At 39.1% G+C, this 22,779-nt stretch overlaps 1 protein-coding gene across 6 annotated transcripts; it reads left to right on the top strand.

Moving 5' to 3' along the window:
- Positions 1-926: 926 nt before the first annotated feature.
- Positions 927-19,185, top strand: LOL2 (lsd one like 2). 6 transcript variants are annotated; one of them, XM_019195979.2, is made up of 5 exons: positions 927-1,204; positions 3,314-3,421; positions 4,231-4,340; positions 18,721-18,783; positions 18,875-18,993. In XM_019195979.2, exons 1-5 carry the CDS (start codon positions 1,138-1,140, stop codon positions 18,884-18,886), a joined length of 360 nt encoding a protein of 119 aa, XP_019051524.1. In that variant the 5' UTR covers positions 927-1,137; the 3' UTR covers positions 18,887-18,993. The 6 variants fall into 6 exon arrangements, 5 of the variants coding, with proteins under 5 accessions (XP_019051524.1, XP_010242922.1, XP_010242921.1 ...); XR_016072486.1 differs by having other exon boundaries at positions 929-1,204; positions 18,423-18,783; XM_010244620.2 differs by lacking the exons at positions 18,721-18,783; positions 18,875-18,993 and adding an exon at positions 19,036-19,185 and having other exon boundaries at positions 928-1,204.
- Positions 19,186-22,779: the final 3,594 nt, after the last annotated feature.

The following is a 22,779-nucleotide window of genomic DNA, read 5'->3' as shown; positions in this document are numbered from 1 at the left end:
ATCTAATTCTCTTTATCAACCATCCAAACATTGACAAAAAATGAACAATCCCAAATCTTTGCCTCTTCTATTCAAGAAAGTCGGGGTAACATCTCATTGGGCATTCTAGTGACCCCAACTTTCTTGAATAGAAAATGCAAGAATTTGTGACCAAGGTTCAAAAAATCGTTACGTATTAAGCCCTTCCCGATACACCCCTACAGGGGTTGTATCGGGTCATGGCTTGGTTCAAAGGGTAGTCGGGACTTAAACCAACCCCTTTGAACCAAAATCGAAAAGAATAAGTGAAAGTTAAAAAAAGGGACCAATATTCTAGTGCCCTTTGTGTCTACATCGTACTACACCGTACTACACTCGATATGTATTTGTGTCTTTTCAAATGCCACTTAACGGCTGATTAACGGGCTGATTAACGACAAATACTGAATTGATACGTTTTAAAAAATTGAATCCTAAATTATTGCATTTTAAAGTTCAGGAACCAAAATGACACTAGGCCTAAAGTACAAGGTACTAATCCAGGACATATAATAGAAAGCCTAAAATAGGCGCATAGGGGATTCAAGTGTTCAACATTGTGTTGGAGAGAGTCAGAGGAGGGGCAAATTTATATGGCAAACTGTATTTACTAGTGTGGGGGATTTCCGGATCATGGGGGCCCATGACTCGCCTGGTCCCTGAGTTGATTGGTGATAGTTGTTCTGATTATCGTAAACAAATAAGAACATTCTAGTAATTGGAGTGAAAAAAACTAGATTAACCCAAGCCGAACCCAACCCTAAATAAGATTGAGGGATTTAATTATTCGGGTTGGATTAGGGTTGCAGCAAGGTCCGCAACCCGATTAAACCGGCCCAAATTGCACCCTTTTCATCGGGCTCGAATCCGAGTTGTTTTTTACTTTTTTTCCTTTTCCTTCTCTTCAATAATGCTGGTCGTTCGAACAGGGGGACCAAACGAGTCCTCGATTATCCTCTCCACTTCTCATCTGTCATCTCCCACTCGAGTTCGGAACTTCGGATTATCTTGTTTTGTCTTGTTGTCTTCTGCACTTTGGCATCATATGTAGATATCGGCAGGGTCTGACGAAAAAGAGAAGCAGAGTTTGAATAATCCCGACAAACGAAAATCGCTGTAATGGGGAGCCACGGCCACCTTACGGATGCGCCCCCTCCGCGGCGGCAAACCACCCCTCCTTCTCCCGGTGATTCCTCTCTCTCTCTCTCTGTGTGTGAGTGTGTGCGCGCGCGCGTCTCTGCCTCTGTAATTTCATGAACTTCTGTAATCCACCCCCTTAAAAAGCACTCCTTAATTTCGAGAAACAAAGAGAAATAAGAGGGTTATGTGTATGCACGATATTCTTTTTTTTGTGTTTAATCTGCGCTTCTACTGGTTCATTCTTCTATTCTGTCTATGTTGTTAATGAAGTCGAAGTTAAGCTCAATCAACATGGTTTTCAATTTTAGGGAAAACACCCTGGCTTTTCTCTTACACCCATGTTGAAGGCCTTATATTGGTGTTCTGCTGACACGTTACTTGGCAAGATTGTCTGCCAAACGGTTTCTTGATCTTGGAACCTAAATGACTCCCATTTCTCTTGCAAGATCGCTAATTTCTCTCATTATGTGCCGATACTTCCATGGTCCCTAATGCTTGTTCTTGAGTCAGTCTATAATGGTTTTCGGATCCGCTTCTACATCCCACTTGGTTATAGTTTTGGCTTCTTCCTATTCTAAGGCCATGGAGTACAGCCAGTAATTCCCCTCTAATAGAGTTCTCATGGCTGATTTTCCTGTATAGATTGCTGCAATTGTATCATCATGGTGTCTAGAAACATTACCTATACCTGATTGGCCTGGATTTTCAAAGCTACATACACCCATCAAAGTTCAGTTTAATGCTACCTTCCAGGAGAGGCAACCAAGAGGAGAGAAAGGTAATAACTTGCCAACCTCTAAAAAGATTATTTGCCGAGTAGGGGTGGAAGATTGGTAAAGTTTAACCTAATGGATCACTTTGATCAAGATATTTTGAATCAAACGTTCTTTAGGATGGGTCTCTTCTTTGAATAGCTCCGCATTCCTTTCTTCTCAAATAGACCATAAGATAGCAGCTCTAGTACTTCATATTATTTTTCCTCTTTTCCTAGGAGAGGAGTGGAGGGAATCTTCAAATGAGCAGCACACATCCCCCGAAGGAGTCCACCTACATCCAAAGAATGCAGAGAAATACTCCTAATACTTGAGATATAATTACAGGAGATTAGTAGACATAATATCTGCCAGGACTGCCATGGAAACTTCTTATTTCTAATGCTGAAGTTTAGATGCTATCCTGTCCACTCCATAGCTGGGACCAACATTCAGTAATTTCCCATTGGCAATCTGCTGCTGCTCTTAGACCAGTTCTCAATTATGATGGTACTGATGGAGACGCCTAGAATGGATTACTTCATTAAAGTTGCTGGACCTAAATTTCCATAAACAAATTGGCAGGAGTAGATGTGCAATTTGCATGTTATTGGAAGTGTAGCATATCTAACAGTTTGTGAGCCTTTTCTGATGCTTTGCAAAAATTTGAATATGAAGATGCTCAACTTCCAGAAAGAATGGTTGGAACTTGAAAGCTTTCCAGACAAGCAATCTGGTTAAAATTCTTTTTTTTTTTTGATAGTTCAATTTGGTTAAAGTTCTTGCTTGATTAAGTTCCAAAAAACTTTACAAATTGATACAAGTACAAAACTCCATAACTACTTTGAACAAGTCGATTTTTTTAAAGAATTTACAGTTTTCTTCCAATAGTTGCAAGTTTTATCCCTCCCTTTGTCCCAAAATCTCCCCATCTGAATATCTCTGAAACTTTCTTATTTCATTTATATTTGTAAATATATTAAATTCTATTTATATTTTGTTTATTCTAGCAGTCAAAACTGGAATCAGAACTTTGAAATTTCAAAAATTTCAATGATATTTAAAATCTTAGTCTGAAATTGTTTGTTAGTAGGATTTTTTTTTTTTTTCATTTTCTTACATTACCCATTTCTACATATTTTCTTCTTTACCTTTTTCTTATGTTTAGATTATTCGCCTGTACACTAGCCGCAAGGGGAGGGTAATACTTAATAAATATAAACTAATGAGAACAAAGCATTAACAATTATCTCATTTAAAAATGTGTTTCTTTTACAGAGGATATTGATTGCAGGATGGAGGGAATAATTATGAGATTGTTAATTAATGTTGCTATGGAAGTCGTTTGAATTTGGTTCCTAAGTCAGTTTTCTCACCCTTTCAATTACATAATTTGGATGCAGAAATGGGTCAAATGGTTTGTGGAACCTGTCGTTGTCTTCTTTCTTATCCTCGAGGTGTCAGATATGTTAAATGCGCACAGTGTCGGACAGTCAATCTTCTGCTAGAAGGTTTGTTAATGTTTGTTCTCCATTAGTTGCTCAACTTTCATGTATCTAATGATCAACTTCTAATAATACTTGTATCAAGCATTTAGCAGTTGTTATGAGAGATGCAAAATTTGTTAGCAATATAAGTATACAACTTCTATCTTGTTTTGGATTAGCAATATGATTTTGCATGATTATCTCGTAGCAGTTACTGTGGACAAGATTGTTTTTAGGGTAAATTGCTGAAACCTCCCCTGAAGTTTCTGACCGTTGCTGAAACTTCCCCTGAAGTTTAATAATTGCAATCACCTCCCCTGAACTTTCTCATACAGTTGCAAGCAGACCCCCTTTGGTAGAATCTTCTAAAAACAGGTATGAAAATGTCCAAAATACCCATGTAGTAACTTTTAACAAAAATGTTTGTTTTCCAAATTTTCTCTTCATATGAATCACTACCCCATACCCTTCGAGTACTTTTTTTTTCTCAAAATTGATTTATTTTTCAAATTTCCCTTCATACCAATCACTCAAAGGTAAAACTGTAACTTTAAATTCTCTTTGTTTTTGTTGTTCATAAAGTTTGTATTATTTTTTTTTTATTCTGTAGAAACTAACCTCAATAGGAATTACGTGGGTATTTTGGACATTTTCATGCCTTTTTTAAGAAGATTCTATCAAAGGGGGCCTACTTGCAACTGTATTTGAAAGTTCAGGGGAGATGATTGCAATTATTAAAATTAAGGGGAGGTTTCAGCAATTTACCCTTGTTTTTATTGTGGAAGAGTTTCCTCTTTGTTTTTACTGTTATGGGCTTTACTTTCTTTTTGCAGCTCATCAGGTTGGGCAAGTTAAATGTGGGAATTGTTCCGTGTTGCTGATGTACCCTTATGGGGCTCCATCAGTTAAGTGTTCTTGTTGCCATTCTGTGACAGAAATTGGGGTATGTGAATTATTCCTTTCAAAACATTATTTATCTATCTGCTAAAGATATTTTAGTTGCCCTTCATTGTGAATATCTATTGCCAGAGGCCTTTTTCCTAACACATTAAGAGGCAGAAAGAGATCGTGTCTTTGTTTTGAATCTGCAGAGTAACTGCAAATATATATGGTACGTTGTAGATTAAAAACAAAGGCAATCTTTTTGCTTGTTTTTCATGCAAATGTTAGAAGGCCTTGGTTGATACATGTAATTTTTCTCTTCTCCCAATATGACCAAAGTGATGAAACTCTAAACTTTGTTGATAAAAAGAAAAGGTGAAGAGCTTGAGTAGTACAATACTGTGACTGTGGAAACTTCTTGATGAATTCTGTATTTTAAAAATTAGAAGTGTGACTAAAACAAGGGTTTCCTAGAGTCTGTGATACAAGGTGATTTGTGCACCTGAATGTAGCAATGTTCTGTGTTTTTTAAGGGAAAAAAAAACGATATGTTAAGACAAAAAAACTCAACTCGAGCTTTAACTAACCATGACTATTTGGAGTTTTCTACACAAATCCTGCCCTGCCATTGTTCTCTATTATGGATATGTTAAATCAAAAGAAATAGAATAAAATGTCTATTTCCTAAGTTTTAGTCAAAATAAAAGTTGTTTAGGAATCAGAAAGTAATTAGCAGTTATAGTCATATTCTAAGTTTGATTTATCAAGTATTTCTACATCCTAAATGTGGTCAGTAAATATAGACACACTTTTTGTATTAAAGAAGTTTTTTTAATCAATATTTGTATTAAAGAAGTTGATTATCAGGATCTGCTTGTTATGTTGCTAGGGTGTGACTTGTTATTTTATTGGAGGAGCCACTTCGTGCAAGGTTAGGTCCTTAGCAAGTCTACCCCTCTCAAGACCCTAGATAATAGCTATGGGCCTGGGATTATCATCGGGTAATGGTCAGAAAGGGTCTAATACTAAGTTTTTGTGATTCATACACTTTGTTTAGGGAAGAGAGGTTTCTCGTATAACCATTTAACTGTTGACCTATTCTTTGTCATTCTGTTATTCAACCTTTCACATGAAGGCTTTGTTGTGTTGGGTTGGGTTGAATTAGGCCTGTCAATGGTATCCGAGAATTTGTGACCCAATTCGGTATCCAATTCAATTGTCTCGGATTTGGATGAGCTAAATAAGTCATTGGATCGGATTTGGATGGTGCAAATAGCATCTGATTAGAAATTGGATCGAATTCGGGTGTACCACCATCCAATCTGATAAAGATCCGACTCCTGGTGATTTTATATTATTAACTTTTATATATGATATGTATATGTCATAAGGGTAAATGAGGAAATCCTCTTCCCCAATACCATTAAGCATTGTCTACCTTTAACTGAAGATTTAAACCCTAATCCTGGTTTTCCTTTGAGTCCTGTCCCAACCCCTGCTACCTGCCATAAAACAAATGCCACCAGTCAAGTGTCGCGACTTGTGAATGGTGAACTGTTGTTGATGGATTATGCTCTTCTATTTCCCTTCTCTGAGTCCTCTCCCAATCCTTGCTGTTTAAAACAGTTGTTGCCAACCAACCGTCGTTAATGGCGAATTGTTAATAATAGACCAGCACTCTTCTATTTTCCTTGATTTGAACGGTGTCTTTTCCCTACCGCTGCTACTTGTTTGGTGCCTTTCGCTGTCATTGTAACTTGCAAGTAAACCCTTGTTGTCTATGGAATAAAGGTAACAAATTCCACAGTTCCATGCTCTGTTATTAGTTTATCTCTTGTGCTTTTTGTTTTTGTTTTTTTTTTTTTTTTTTTGAGAAAAGGTTAACTTTATTTGATATAAAAGAGGTACATGAGGAGATGCACACAACATTTAAGCACTCAGAAAGTTACATAGGCAGAAAACTATCACTAAATAGGTAATCCCTGTGAGCACCAGATTTAGCTAGACTGTCAGCTTCAGAGTTTATCTCCCTCGGAATCCAGACCAATGAGCATTTAAAGAAGAGAGGTTGTCTTTCGCTTCAGCCAGGTAGTGAGCTAAGGCCCAAGGCCCACTGTCAGGATTAGAAAGCCAATTAATGGTGTTGGCTGAATCTCCTTTAATGGTAAGATTTAATATTTGTTTTTGTTTTTTGTTTTGTTTTTGCTGTTTTTTTTGTTTTTTATTTTTTGTTTTGTTTTTGTTTTTGTTTTGTTTTTGTTTTGTTTTTGTTTTTGTTTTTTGTTTTTGTTTTTGTTTTGTTTTTTTGTTTTGTTTTGTTTTGTTTTGTTTTTTTTTTGGCGTTGAAAGTCCTTTCTGCATTTTCTCTGACCTCTATCAAGTATCAATCCTATGATTTCAGTTGGAGTTTCCCACTTTGAATTTTCTATCACTTTCATTTGATCTGGTATGTTAAATGACTGGAAAATAATAAAGTAAAAAAAATCCCTCTATTTTCTTGAGCAAATTTTTCTCATAAATCCAACCTTCTTTTATGTTTTTGATTTTTAAAGTCTTCAACCCCTTATTTTTAGGTTCAGTTTCAATTTTCCTACTCTAAACTTCAATTTGCAAGAGCCCTATCGAAGTCGGATTAAAATCCGAAATCCTAAAATCCAATCGGAGTCGAATTCGAATCCACTAACCATACATCCGATCAGACTCAGATGCTAGGAATACTCTGTTGGATCAAACTTGGATTTAGCTACATCCAATCCGAATCTGATCCGATTACAGGCCTAGGTTGAATGCCCTTTTATATTACTTCTTAGACATTCGATCATCCCAAGAAAGTTTTGCTGAGTTACTCTTGAGTCTTGATCAAACGTCATGAGTTGAGACTTTAAAATGAAAACCACAACTTTGGTATGTCACTTTTTGTGGGTTGACAGTATGGTTTTGCCTAAAACATGTTGGCGAAACCTAGGCCAACATATCTTTGGGGGAAGAAAACATGTTGCCAAAGAAGCTAGCATCTTGGAATAGGAGCTACTTATCTTTGGGGGGAAGAATTATGCTTATTAGGTCTACACTTGCCGACCTGTCAGTGTATTTTTTGTCGGTGTTTAGGATTCTTGAGGGGGTTAACAAAAGAATAGAAAAATTGATGAGTGACTTTCTTTGGGAGCCAGGTGAGAAGGAGCAAGGACCATAGAGTGAGGTGGTTAGCAGAAGCAAGAAGTTTGATGGATTAGGGTTAAGGAACATCTAGAGAAGGATGTTGCTTTGTTAGGGAAATGGCTGTGGAGATTACCTATGGATAGGGACAAGTTGTGGACAAAAGTAATTATTAGTATCCATGGGCTTGCGGTTGATGGTTGGGATTCCCGGATTTTGGCTAGGGCTTCTAGAGCTTCTCCGTTGAAATCCATCCATGTAATTTCACCATCTTTCTTATCATTTTTTAGGTATAACCTTTGCTCTAGAAATCTAGTCAAATTTTGGGAACATGTGTGGTTGGGTAATTCACCTTTGAAGGAGCAATTCCCCTTTTTTATGCCATTTCCAACTGTGGGGATGATTGGATGAGCCTATATCTTCTTTCATTGTGCCCTCTAATTCATCGTTTGGGTTTGACTGGGACTTGGGAATCAGGAGTGGGCTCAATGAATTGGAAATGACTGTTGTCTTGTCACTTCTCCATAGGTTGGAAGGGGTTTTCTTGGATCCCACTAAAAGGAATAGTCGAATTTGGACTCATTCTTCTTCTGAATCATTTTCTTGTGCCTTTTTTTCTCTCATCCTTAGTATTAGGGGTGAACATGGGTTGGTTCGGTTCGGTTCGGTTCGGTTCCATGGCAGAACTTGAAACCTACCTTGTAGGGGTCGGTTCCAGGTTTCGGTTCTAGGGTTGGTTTTGTCCTTGGTGGTTCGAGGGTCAGTTCTAGGGTCTATGTTATGGACGCCTTCCTCGGGAAGACGTACCATCGCCGCCGGCAGCAACAGGCCCCGGGCCCACCGCTAGCAGCAGCAAGGATTCAGTGATACTCATCCTACCCAGTTCGGCAACAACAGCCTTATCTAGATTAGATTAGCTCATTTTGCTTGTTCTTATCTTATTGTTCTTATCTCTTATCTTATCTTGTTAATAGCTTATCAGATTAGGGTTAGCTTAGCTTATCTTATCTTGTTAGTAGCTTATCAGATAGGATTAGCTTATCTATCCTTAGCAAGATAAAACTGGAAGTCTCCCTATTCAGCAAGGAGACTCCCTTTGATTAGGACTCTTGTAATCTCCTATTTAAGGAGACCCCATTATTGAATGAGACATCAAATTATTTAGTCAAGAGTGAGTTAGGAGAGTTGGTGATCTCTTGGACAAATCACCGAAGGTGCCAAGATAGGTTCCTCACGAGCAGGAAGGAACAAGGGAAAACAAGAGGTTTTCCCCGTGGACCGACCCGTGACGAGATCCTATTCCCGGGCCCTCAACAACTTGGTATCAGAGCAAGGTGTCATGGGAGATCTGGAGCAGCTACCTTCCAGGGTCCACGACCTCGAGCACCAACTCGTGGAGACCAGCTCCGAAGTTCGTGAGATCAAAGGTGAAGTGCGAGAACTGCGACGACTAATGGAGATGTTTCTTTCCAACAGGGAAAGGAATTCTGACGGAGGGACAACAGCTAACGACCGTCGGCCAGATCTGCCAGAGTCTTCCGGCGAACAGCAGTCCGTCGGCCATGGAGCAACCATCATCCCCAAGTACAGCAGGCTGGAGTTCCCATCGTACAATGGCAACGGAGACCCCCTAGGCTGGCTGTATCGCTGCGAGCAGTTCTTCCGGAATCAATGGACAAATGACCAGGACAAGGTAAGCCTAGCCGCCTTTCATTTAACAGAAGAAGCACAGCTTTGGTTTTATCGGTTAGAGCAAGAAGAACCCGGGCTCAGTTGGCCCCAGTTTAAATCCTATTGCCTTCTTCGGTTCGGACCCCCATTGACCAACAACCCACTGGGCGAGCTAATTAACCTTAAACAGACCGGAATAGTTGCTGAATACCAGCAACAGTTCCAAACCCTCCTCGCGAGGGCATCCTCCGTGCGACCAGACCAGCAAGTCGATATGTTCACAGCAGGGTTAGCAGAACCCCTGCGAGTGGATGTCGAGATGCAGAATCCCCCAAATTTGGTCACAACCATGAACTTAGCCCGCGCATTTGAGCGCAAGCTGTAGCTCAGCCGCGGAATTTTTAATGTGGGTCGTCCACCGAACTCGTAGGTGCCCCCAAGACCAGCAGCAACGACCCCCTCTTCTGCTACCAGCCGGGAAATGAAGCTTTCCACGACCACCACCTCTAGAGCAGTGACAAGTACAGGTAGTAACATGGTCACTCCTCCCATCAAGCGCTTGACCAGGGCAAAAATGGCAGAGCGCCGAGCGAGAGGTCAATGTTTCAACTATGATGACCTCTACTCGGCAGGACATAGATGCAAGAGGCTGTTTTGCCTTCTCATAGATGAGCAAGAGGAGGAGGAAGGGGAACCCGTCACATTCGAACCAGAGATCTCTCTCCATGCGATCACCGGTATTAAAACCTCTCAGACCATGCAGTTACAGGCACAAATCGCAGGTCAGCCGGTGTGCATTCTCGTCGATTCAGGGAGCACACACAACTTCATAAGTGAACATGCAGCCCTACAGTTAAAACTACCAATGGAACTCCGGCCACGACTACAGGTAGCCGTCGCAAATGGTGAAAAAGTTCACAGTCCAGGGATTTGTAAGGACGTCCCAGTACAGGTCAATTCTGAACTAATTCTTGTTGATTTATTTGTACTCTCATTGGATGGGTTCGATATTGTTCTTGGGGTCAAATGGTTAATAACCCTAGGCCCGATTTTGTGGGACTTCAGCGCACTCACCATGACCTTCCACCTGAATGGCAAGCAAGTTTCATGGCATGGTTGCAGGGTTAAAGAAAAGACACCGCAGGTTCATGCACTCTAGACAGAACCGGCAGCCATGGAAAAACTTCTCGCCGAGTTTTCAGATCTGTTCCAGGAACCGAAGGGCCTTCCCCCTTCCCGAGCTTGCGACCATCGTATTCCTTTGGTGGCGGGTTCAGCACCAGTCGTTGTCAGGCCTTATCGCTACCCTCACTTACAGAAGGATGAGATAGAAAAACAATGTATAGCGATGCTGAACCAAGGGATCATACGCAAAAGTCACTCCCCCTTCTCTTCGCCAGTTCTGTTGGTGGCGAAGCAGGATGGAACGTGGAGGTTCTGTGTTGACTATAGAGAACTCAATGACCGGACGATCAAAGATAAGTTCCCTATTCCCGTTGTTGACGAACTGCTGGACGAGTTGCATGGTGCCCAGTATTTCTCTAAGTTGGACCTCAGGTCCGGATATTTCGAAGTTCGCATGGCTCCCGGTGACGTGAAGAAGACTGCTTTTCGCACCCACCATGGCCACTTCGAATTTTTAGTCATGCCATTCGGACTCTCCAATGCACCATCTACATTTCAATCACTAATGAACGAGGTATTCCAGCCCCATCTGCGCAAATTTGTTTTAGTTTTCTTTGATGATATCCTCGTTTACAGCAAATCATGGGTAGAGCATGTCCACCATCTGAGGACCATTTTCGTACTCCTACACCAACACAGCTTATTCCTGAAGCGGTCCAAGTGTTCCTTCGGGGAGCGACAGGTTCTTTACCTCGGCCACATCATCCATGGGCAGGGTGTAACAGTTGATAGTTCCAAGATTCAGGCTATAACAGAATGGCCCAAACCTCAATCCGCCAAGGCCTTACGCGGGTTCCTCGGTTTAACGGGTTACTACCGCAAATTTGTACAGAACTATGGAGTGTTGGCAGCCCCGTTAACCAACCTGTTGAAGAGAAACTCCTTCCGGTGGGACGACGCAGCTGATGAAGCTTTTCTGTCACTGCGAAATGCACTGTCTTCAACCCCTGTCCTGCAATTACCTAATTTCGCCCTCGAATTTACAGTCGAGTGCGATGCTTCCGGAGTGGGTATCGGGGCCGTACTACAGCAGCAAGGGCACCCGATCGCTTTCTTCAGCCGCAGATTGGCTGATCGGCATCTGAAGCTTCCAGCCTATGAGCGCGAACTAATCGGCCTTGCCCGAGCCATCCAACACTGGAGGCCGTATTTGTGGGGGCGGTCGTTCATCGTCAAAACTGATCATTACAGCCTCAAATACCTGTTAGAGCAGCGTCTCACCACTTCCCCTCAACAACATTGGGTTAAAACTGCTCGGGTTTGACTTCCGGGTGGAATATAAGGCGGGATCCTCTAATCGCGCAGCTGATGCCTTGTCTAGGCGAGAAGAAGACATGATGGTTCTATGTAGCATTTCCCAACCTCGGATCTCTCTGTTTGACGACATTAAGAGGGAAGCACCACAGTCCCCAGAATGGTCGCTCTTACTGCAGAAGATCCAGACCGGCACGGCCGACCACGATTGGTCACTTCACGACGGGTTGGTACTATATAAGGGACGAGTCCATCTTCCAGCAGACTGCCCGTTGATTCCCACCATCATCACCAGCATCCATAACTCCACCCACGAGGGCATTCAAAAAACACTATACCGCGTCCGGACTGATTTCCATTGGCGAGGTATGAAGACTTCTATTCGAGATTTTGTCCAGAATTGCTCCACATGCCAACAGCACAAATGGGAAAACCTACACCCGACAGGCCTCCTTCAGCCTCTTTCCATCCCATCGCAGATCTGGGCCGACATCTCCATGGACTTCATTGAGGGACTTCCCAAGGTAGGGGGCAAATCAGTTCTCTTTGTGGTAGTCGACCGCTTCTCTAAATACGTGCACTTCATTCCTCTATCACACCCGTACAGTGCCACTTCGGTTTCCCTTGCCTTCTTTACACATATCTTTCGCTTACATGGGTTGCCGGAATCCATCGTCAGCGATAGAGACCCGGTCTTCACTAGTGCCTTCTGGAAAGAGTTATTTCGACTACACGGCACCACCCTGGCCTACTCATCAGCTTACTGGCCACAAACCGACGGTCAGACGGAAGTGGTTAACCGCACTATCGAGATGTATCTCTGCTGTTTCGTAGGCGATCAACCTCGACGGTGGTTGGAATGGCTTCCTTGGGCCGAGTACTGCTACAACACAGCCTACCATTCCTCCCTCGGCATGACTCCCTTTCGCGTCGTTTACGGCAAGGATCCTCCCCGCTTGCTGTCCTACGAGCCTGGATCTACTCGCTTGGACGCAATCGATCACTCCTTACAGGACCGCGACGCCCTCCTCGCCGACGTCCGCATTCGCTTACAGCAGGCCCAGCTCCGCATGAAGCTCCACTATGATAAGCACCACTGGGAACTATCGTTTGATCCAGGACAATTTGTTTGGTTGAAGCTCCAGCCCTACCGGCAGCGCTCCTTGCGCCACAAGGCTGCCCCAAAGCTGGCCCCTAAGTACTATGGGTCCTACAAGGTTCTGCGATGGATTGGCAGTGTGGCCTACCAGCTGGAATTGCCAGAGACTAGCCGAATTCATGATGTCTTCCACATCTCCTTGCTAAAACCATTTACGGGTGTTCCCCCGGACCAAGTTCCCTCCCTGCCACCCTTGAAAGATGGCAAACTGGTCCCCCAGCCTAAAACTGTCACCCGCTCTCGTTTTAATCGTGGAATCCTTGAAGTCTTGGTAGAATGGTGTGATCTACCACCAACAGAAGCCACATGGATCCCATTGGCAGAGTTCCAAGCCACATATCCCGCTTTCGAGCTTGAGGACAAGCTCGTAGTCCAGGAGGGGAGTAATGTTATGGACGCCTTCCTCGGGAAGACGTACCATCGCCGCCGGCAGCAACAGGCCTTGGGCCCACCGCCAGCAGCAGCAAGGATTCAGTGATACTCATCCTACCCAGTTCGGCAACAGCAGCCTTATCTAGATTAGATTAGCTCATTTTGCTTGTTCTTATCTTATTGTTCTTATCTCTTATCCTATCTTGTTAATAGCTTATTAGATTAGGATTAGCTTAGCTTATCTTATCTTGTTAGTAGCTTATCAGATTAGGATTAGCTTATCTTATCCTTAGCAAGATAAAACTGGAAGTCTCCCTATTCAGCAAGGAGACTCCCTTTGATTAGGACTCTTGTAATCTCTTATTTAAGGAGACCCCATTATTGAATGAGACATCAAATTATTCAGTCAAGAGTGAGTTAGGAGAGTTGGTGATCTCTTGGACAAATCACCGAAGGTGCCAAGATAGGTTCCTCACGAGCAGGAAGGAACAAGGGAAAACAGGAGGTTTTCCCCGTGGACCGACCTGTGACGAGATCCTATTCCCGGGTCCTCAATAGTTTTTTCTTTGCTCTCCCCCTTAAAAAAAAGAAACATGTCCTTTAAAAACTTGATTTTCAATAATGATAATATTTAGTTTAAACTTATATTATCTTTATTGATTAAATTGAGTAATTTAATATGTCAGGTTATCATAATATATTGATATGTAGTTCAAAATTTGTCATTATAATTAATTTAAATTTTGTAAATATTACCTCCTTTTACATTATTTATTATACACATTCAAATATTAAAATGAAAACTAATGATAAAGTACTTAACTTAATTGTCAAGTGAGACTATGGCTTTTTAGCCATGAGTATTTGGGTTCAAATCTTCACATCCTTAAAATATTTTGGGGTTATTTCAAGGCATGTTCGGTTCCAAGGCCGGTTCCACCAAGGCCAACCAAGGTTGGTTCATTGGGTTGGTTCGGGTAGGTTAACCCCTAGACCCTGGAACTGACCTTGGTGGGGGTCGGTTCCAAGAATTTGGAACCAGACCCTACCCTGTAACAGATTGGGTAGGGTCGGTTCAAGGCTGGTTCGAGGTCGGTTCCATTTTGTTCCAGGTAGAAGCTACCCATTTGCTCATCCCTACTTAGTATAGCTGTGGGATGGTTTTGGGAATGCCTTTTCCTGTAATGCAGTTTTGGAGTAAGCTATCCCATTCCCACCTTGAGTTGGTGTTTTTTGTTGGGAAGCCTTTCTAGAGATTATTAACACCTATAATTTACTTCAAAGAAAAAGACCTAATTGGTGTTCTCTTTGTAAGGCTGAAGGTGAGTCGTTTTTTTTTTTATCAATAACAACATTTTCATTAATTAGACTGTAAATATAGTACAAGCAGGAGATAAAATTTCTTAACTCCCCCTACTGAGGCCAAAGCCCCATACAAGGTCTGAAATTACAACTAGGCCCAAAATAAAGCTTCCTACCCACCCCTCTTTGCTAACTCATCAGAAATGGGTTAGCAGATCTCTTCACCCAACTGAACTTCACTTCCATGTCCTTGACTAGCCACTTAAATTTTTTCTTTTCATTTCTATACGCCCATAGACCAGCCTTATCTTCTTTCAGCCACCCTACATCTTGCTACCACTTATTAATTTCCTGCCCTTTTATTTCCTCAATTTGGGAATGGTTTCTCTCTTTGTTTGGGTGCAGGTGGAACCCCCACCAAGCATACAGAGCTTGTTTGCCTCTACCTTTTTTAGTTGGCCAAAGAAGAGGGGAAGGTTTTTATGGAGATGCATAAGTGCGGCTTTGTGTTGGACAGCTCGGGAAGAAAGGAATCAAAGGATCTTTCTTGAAAAGGAGAGAAGAGATGCCCTAATTGAAGTCATTACAATTATGGTTATCCACTAGGTGAAGTCTATTGAACTTTTTGAGGGGGTTCATGTAGATGACTTGGTGAGAAATTGGAATGAAGTTGCTGATCCAGCTACTATGAAGGTTGTGGTAAGACCAATTTGGTCCCATCTTCTCAGATAAGAAGAGAAGCCTAGAAACTTTACTGGTGGTGATTCATGCAAGGGTGGTATAATGGCTTAAGTCTTTAGATCTGTATGAAGACTTTACAGTGGATGATTTGCAAAAGAAATGGAAAGAGATAGCAACATCTGACCTGGCTAAGGAGACTTCATGTTCCTATTTGGACTCCTAGTGGCTTTATCAAGCTGAGTTTTGATGGTAGCAGTGCTGGAAATCCAGGGCCTTCAGGCATTAGGGGAGTATTAAAGAACGAGGAGGGGAATGTAATTGCTCTTTTCTCGGGACCAATTGGAGTAAGTGACTCTCTACAGGCTGAGATCTTGGCGGCTTTGGAAGGTGTGCAAAGAGCTAAAGAGCTGAGTATTAGAAAACTGGTCATAGAAGGAGATTGTAAGGTGGTAGTAGGCTGGTTGAAGGAAGAAGTGAACGGGATTTAGAATACAGCAACGAAAAGAAGTCTGAAGTTTTACTAGTCGACAAAGGACATTGATGTAAAATTCTCATGGATTAAAAGAACTGCCAATTCCTTTGCTGATGGGTTAGCTAAACAAGGGGTTCTTTATTTTGGTCTCGATTGTAATTGTAATTTTCACCTTTTAGGTGGACTTCTTGGATGAGAGAGTTAAGAAAGCTTATATCCCCTTTCCTGTACTCAATTCTTAATACTTTTTAATGAAAAGCCACTTATTGTTGATAAAAAAGACTATTTTGGCCTCCACCTTCATGCGGCTTCATCAAGCTGAATTTTGATGGTAGTAGTGAAGGAAATCCGGGTCCTTGAGGCATAGGGGGAGATTTTAGAAACAAGGAAGGAAGAATAATTACCATCTGCTCAGGTTTGCTTGGTGTTGGAGACTCTCTGAGGGCTGAAATAGTGGCTGTGTTGGAAGGTCTTCAAAGGGCTAAAGAGCTGAATATTCATAAACTTGTAATTGATCGAAGGGGACTCGAAGTTAGTTATCGAGTGGCTGCAGAAGGAAGAGGAGGCTGGATGGTGGAGCTATATTAATGAGAAAAGGAGTAAATGGCTATCTCAGGAATGGAAATCAATGTGCAATGGGTGAAAAGGAATGCTGACTCTTTAGCTGATACATTAGCAAAGCAGGGGGGCGGGAAGGGATCACTCTTTTGTGCTGCTTTGTAATCATGTTGTCTATATTTGGGAGAGTTAAGAGAGTTTATCTCTCCCTATATCTTCTTTGTACATCTTCTTTATTAATTTTTTTTGCTCAATATCTTCTTTATTAATTTAATGAATCAGTTTCTGTTCATCAAAAAAAGCTCAACATACATGATGCATGAAAAAAATAATGCTTTTGCTAAAACACGTCTTATCTGGAAGTGCAAAATCTTTGAGGCTTTCTGGAGGTTCTTCTAGTTAACCTTTTGTTAAATAAGGATGCTGTCTTTTTGGGTATTACCAGTCTTCTTTCTTTGGATTTTCAATATGTTACATGTATATGCATGTGTGCATTAGGATCAACGTATATGCATGTGTGCATTAGGATCAACTATTTCCCCCTTAGTTTATTTTAGGTAGTATTTAGGCTATGCATTCTATATTTTATCCACCCCATAAAATATTAGTATTTAAGCTATGCATTCTATATGTATATGCATGTGTGTATTAGGATCAACCTTTTGTTAAATAAGGATTCAGTTCATTTTGCCATAGAAGTACAGACTTGTCATGCTTGTGCACATTGTCTACATATAGAAGTAACTTCTTTGTGGTTGGATGAATGATAAACAATTTTTAAAAACATGAAGGCGTGAAGTGAGGTGCCTGGAACTTTAAATTAACAAAATTATTAGAAATACATCAAACTACATGATAAAAACTCTAGCATATGCACATGAGGAGTATATTTTTGTGCAGAAGAGTAGTCCAGATGAATAAATGATCACAAGAATAAAGACTATTAGAATGTTAGGAACTCCATGGCAAGTTATTGAATTCTTATAAACCATTTAACATAAACTAGTAAACTACTAAGAAACTCTAAATGCTAAATAATACCCCAAAATGGTTTCGAATATATTGAAGCATAAGTGCAAGCATAGAGGTAAACATATACATAGTTATATAGCACTACTGTAAACGGGGGTGCATGGCTCTTGATGTTGTACATTTTCTTAAATTTATTAATGAATTCTTTTAACAGTTACTGATAAAAAATTACATATACACACACACATACATACATAAGGAGTATGAAGGTATGGGGAATATGCCTTGCACATTCAAGCGTGCACCATGGTTTTAAAAAACGATCTGGAAACGGTGCCATTCTGGCCACTGGTTTCTGGGTTGACAGTTCAACCGTCCGGTTCGAATTGATGGCCCGTTCTGACAAAATAAAAAAAATTAAAAATAAAAAACGGCCAAAAACCGTTGAATGGGTCGATGGGTCAATGGTTTGACTGCCCGTTCAATGGGTCGTTGACTGATTCAACAGTTTTTGGCCAGGGACCGGGTTTGGGGTAAAACAGAGCCGGTTGCTTGGACGGCTCCCGGGCCAAACAGTCCGACTGTCTGGGTCAACGACGGTCCGAAATCCATGGCGTGCACCTTAAGATTGAGCCTGGTGGCATATCCTTGGGCCTTGCTTGGAGGTATGACAATCCTAATCCTCATTTGCCTTCAAAATCACTGACTATAATTTGGTAAAATGATCATGTATTTGCGTTTTAGAGGGTGGGCCTTTGCACAACGGTTGGGTTGCCAATTTGACTCTTCTCAATAGATCTCACTTGCCAATTTAACTCATCTGGCTCCTTATTTGACTCAGATTGCCCAAGTCAAATATCTAGATCAGGTACCACAAACTATTAAATTTGTACGTAAATGAATTACTGATAATCCTTTTCTCATTCTACAATGATTTAAATTAAAAGACGATTTCACATGAGAAATTATTCTAAATATTGTCATCTTCAATATAAAATAGTAAAATTTGATGTTGGCAGTCTATCGGTGTAGGAACTAGAAAGCAATAGGATTTGGATGTAAGAAAAGCTTGTCTTGAAAGTTCTGCAAAGAAGTAATCCGTAACCTAACAACCAAAAAAAATTTGCCGCTAAAGAATTATGGTTTCCAGTATTTACAAAGATTTATCGCAATCAGATTTGAGTGTGAGAAAAGTTAGAGGCATTATACAGCTGATTTTGGTGGTGGGCCTGGTGACAGTTGGTGGTCCTATTAACGGAGGGGCAATAACAAGGGATAGTGATTTTGCAATTAAATGGGCCTTTTGAATGGAAATTTTTTGTAACTGACTACTCACCAAAATCTTCTATTGATTTTGTCAGAGAATGGTTCACTCCAAATAGATGATGATGATTGGTAGCCGACCCCATATGATTGGGATTAGACTTAGATGATAATGAATGGTTCACTCCAAACAACCATGTGTGCCAAGTTGGTTTAAGAGAGTCTGCCTCTTCTACCTCCAGTTTGCTTGTTAGGTCTTGCCAAAGTTTCATTTTAAAATATTTCAGCTTTCATACATTCATATAAACAGTCAATCTTTACACATGTTCAATGAATATTCTTGTATGTCCATATGCAATTTGTTTCCATCTCTTTGACGTTTTGGTCTATGAACAGGAGCACAACAAAAGACCTCCACTTTCTGTACAACAGGGCCAACCTTCCCCACTTCCAAACCCTGTACACTAGAACACATTTTTTCTGTCTCTATGATGCCTTCATAAGTTATGTTTCTTTCTCTGAATTTTGATGATAGTTATTTTGTACACAGAACCAAAGATGATGTTTCCTCAAAATATTTGGGCGTTGAATGTGTTTTTGCATGATTCTACATCATCCAGTGGGTCCTATTTTTTGTAAAAGTTTTAGTAGTATGGTTGATGTGAAAATCCAAGTGTGGTTGTTCTTGATGGTCCACAATATTTCTTTCAGCTGCGTTAAGGAATGTAAAGGATTGGATAGGAACAATAGACTGGATACAAATTTCAAGTAGGTGCTTTTGCTTGATATCAATCAGAGAAATTTACTCAACAAGAAAATCATAATTATGTGCAAAATGTATAGTGAAGCCCAAATATTGAATACTCCATATGGATTTAGTCAATAAAAAGCTGACCCAAGAAACATGCAAATTGATTTATAACTGTGGAAAATGGGTGTGGTAGAAATACAAATGCTGAGATGGATGAGTGGAGAAAATAGAAAGGAAATCATTAGGAAAGAATATATTTGAAGGAATCTAAGAGTAGTTCCAATGGGCGACAGTTGACAAAACAAGGAAAAGTAGACCGAGATGGTTTGGTCATGTTTAGAGATGACCATCCACAACACTATTAAGTAGTCTGTCACAAGTTGAAGGGTCTAAAGGAGCTAAGGGCAGACCAAAAATGACATGCACTGAAGTGGTAAGAACATAGTTGTCAAGGCGATGCCTAGGTGGGCACCTAAGCGACAAGGTGCCCTTTGAGGCTCGTCTCACTTAATCGCCTAGCAGTTTTGTACTATGTATTGTAAAATATTTTTTTATTTTTTATTTTTTGACATTATAATTATAAAAGAGGCACAATTAAACTAAAATACTCATTTTGTGTGTTTATATACTAATTTGTTTTTATTATTTTTTTATTTGTTAGGATTTAATCATGTATTGAACCCTCAAAGACTTTAAAACCTGAACCAATAAGGAAGAACTTAAAATTTTGTCTAATCAACACATTTTCTATGACAGGACTACTACTACTATAATCAACACTTTTTATTTTCTTTTTTTTCTATTACAAAAATAAGGGTTCAGACCCTATATTTTTTGAATTTTCTTTTCCTTTTTTTCTTCTCATGAATGTGTTGATTTTCTATACTTTAACATGAACTCTATACTTTTATTATGAATAATTATTAAGGAAATATGGCTATGGTACCTAGGGAACTACCCTAGGATCTATATTTTCTATATAAAAGAGTCCATCGCCTAGGTGACAAGGCGCCCCCTTGACGCCCAGCCTCGCCTTGGCACCTTGAAAACTATGGGTAAGAAATTATAAGGGCTCATATTTAACAACAAAGTGTTCAGACCAACTAACAGACATAGGGAAGGTCATCTACACAACACACTATATTCATCATTATTAAAAAAATAAATGTAAACATAATAATTAATTTTATTTATGATGGGAATGGAATAAAATTTAAGATCAACCAAAAAAGTAAATGATTTTTTTCCATCCAGGTGGTAGGTTTGTGATTCAACTATTCATGTCAAATGGGGTATTTATCAAGTAAAAAAAATTAAGTGCGATAAATAAGAATTATTTTTATTAATGATGAAAATTGAATAAAAATAAAAAGAAAAACATTAATGTCTAACACATTATCTCACCAACCATGTTAAATGGTTCAATTATTTAATTAGCTAGGTCATCGTATAGGAGAGTGGTTTGGTGGTATATTGACCTAGAATCCTGAATTGGGCAATGGATTGATCGATTTAATCAATTTGACCACAATATTAAAAAACATTATCCAAACAATGTATTGGAATTGCATTTCCTTTGTTAAATAAGCAGATTTTATTATGTCATAAATTAAGTAATAGTAAATAAAAATTAAAAAAATATAGAAAAATTTGACCATGCCATTAATATAAAATATTCTTCATATTAAACAAAAAAATGTTTGAAAAAAAGGAGAATTATGTTTATAAAGGTGGAAATGGCTAAAAATAAAAAAAGAAAAAAAATTTGTCTTAACCATGGCCCATTGACATGGTTAAATAGGTTAGTGGTTCAACTAGTAAGCAAGGTTCAAAGTATTGACACGTATTGGCCCATATCAATTGATACGTATCGTTCTGAGACCCCTCTGATACGCCCCTACAGTGGGTGTATCGGAGGTTTGACCAGTTCAGGGGGTAGAGGAGACCTAAACTGGCCCCCCTGAACCGGTTGTGAAAAAAAAAATAAAAAAACAGCTCCAAAATGTGTATTGATTTGCCTGGAACGCCCCTATCGACGTATTGAGCATGTCGATATTTTGGACCTTGCTAGTAAGGTCATTTGGTTGTTGACTAAGTCAATGATTTTTTGCAACAAAGTAGTTTGGGTTAAAATATACTCAAAAAATTTGTCCAAGTGGCAAACTAATAAATCCATTTGTCTAATTCAATCACAAGTTGGAAACATTGATAAAAACTATAAGAACACTTGAAGTTAAGTATTTGGGTTAAAAGACAACAAATCCACCAAGACACCATGCTTTGATCACTTTTCTTTATTACATGAGTTTTAATAAGAAAACTAAAATATCATTATCGCCATCATCATTTGAAACTGTCATGTGAAATGTATGTGCACATTTATCAGTTTCTTAAAATTTATTGGCTCTTTTTTCTTTTTTATTTTATTCCCTATTATCTCCTCATTAATGTGATAAACCAAAAGTAATTTGCTTAGGGATGATCATTTAAACATAGCCTAGGCCCAAGCCTACAAAAAGCCCACACAGTTTCAAGGCCGAGCATAAGGCTAATACTTCAAGGTCGGCATGGGCCCAACCCAGCTCGTAAACAAATAACAATTTAAAAAGTAGTTTATAAAAATATCATAATCACCTAAAAATAATGAGAGAGAATTTTACTCTCATACAAATTCCATTTTTTTTGTTTCATATTCAAATTCTGTTTGAATTAGCTAATTGTTAGAAAATTATAATTTGAAACATAATAACTAAATTTAATAAAAAATTAGTTAATTTAATTAACATATTAAATTTTAGAAACTAATAAAAATTAGTAGTTCATAAATTGAAAGTTAAAATACGTTTCAATTCTATTTAAAAATAACTTATATTAATATGATAATTAAGATTGATAATAAAAAGTAAAAAATATTAGAAAAACCCTTTTGGCATATAAAAATTAATTAAAACAATAAAACTAATAATGACTCAGTTAGAGATGTCATAAAACTCATTCTATTGTGGGATGATCATTTATAACTTAGCCCAACCCAATTAAACCTGTAAATTTCTAGGTTCAAGCAACTATATTTTTTTGAGTTAAGTCTAGTTTGAATTTAAATCAAACCCACACATAATGTGGGCAGTAGGGCTGTGTAAGCAGGTTGGATTCAAATTGGATCCAACTGCATTTGATTATGAAATCTCTAGATCCGCATTTGCATTTGATTATTATGTTGGATTTCAAATCGGATTCAAATTTAATCCACAATCATCTTATTGTGTTTAAAATGACTAGAAAATTTTAAAGTTAAAAATAATTGTTTTTAAAGTGTATCTATATAATAAATGTATATAAATATAAAATATTAAATTTATCAATTATAAACTTTATATGATTATACATAATATCTATATGATTACATAATTATACTATATATATACACACATAAAATAACAATTTTTTATTGGATTGGAATTTTAATATGATCGGGTGGAGTTAAATCCACATCCGATCCTATTATTAATCAAATGCAAGTTTTAACATCCAAATTTAGGATAATCGGATTTTGAATCAAATCAAGTATCAAACTTTTGAAGTCTATTGACTACCATAGCGAGCAGGGCCCAAGCTAAGCAATCCCTAAGATTGACATGGAAGTTATACATATATATATATATATGTATATATATATAACAAATTTTATATTAATATATAGATAG

This window comes from Nelumbo nucifera, chromosome 1 (assembly GCF_055504915.1).
Source record: "Nelumbo nucifera cultivar China Antique chromosome 1, China Antique-T2T, whole genome shotgun sequence".
NCBI lineage: Eukaryota > Viridiplantae > Streptophyta > Magnoliopsida > Proteales > Nelumbonaceae > Nelumbo > Nelumbo nucifera.
This window is presented reverse-complemented; position numbering and strand designations above follow the sequence as displayed.

What these genes read in the sequence shown, in the direction of transcription:
- LOL2 (XM_019195979.2), top strand. Translation starts at nt 1,138, where the DNA reads ATGGGGAGCCACGGCCACCTTACGGATGCGCCCCCTCCGCGGCGGCAA. An exon ending in AACCACCCCTCCTTCTCCCG is followed by an intron (nt 1,205 to 3,313) that starts GTGATTCCTCTC and finishes ATTTGGATGCAG; the next exon opens with AAATGGGTCAAATGGTTTGT. An exon ending in AGTCAATCTTCTGCTAGAAG is followed by an intron (nt 3,422 to 4,230) that starts GTTTGTTAATGT and finishes TTCTTTTTGCAG; the next exon opens with CTCATCAGGTTGGGCAAGTT.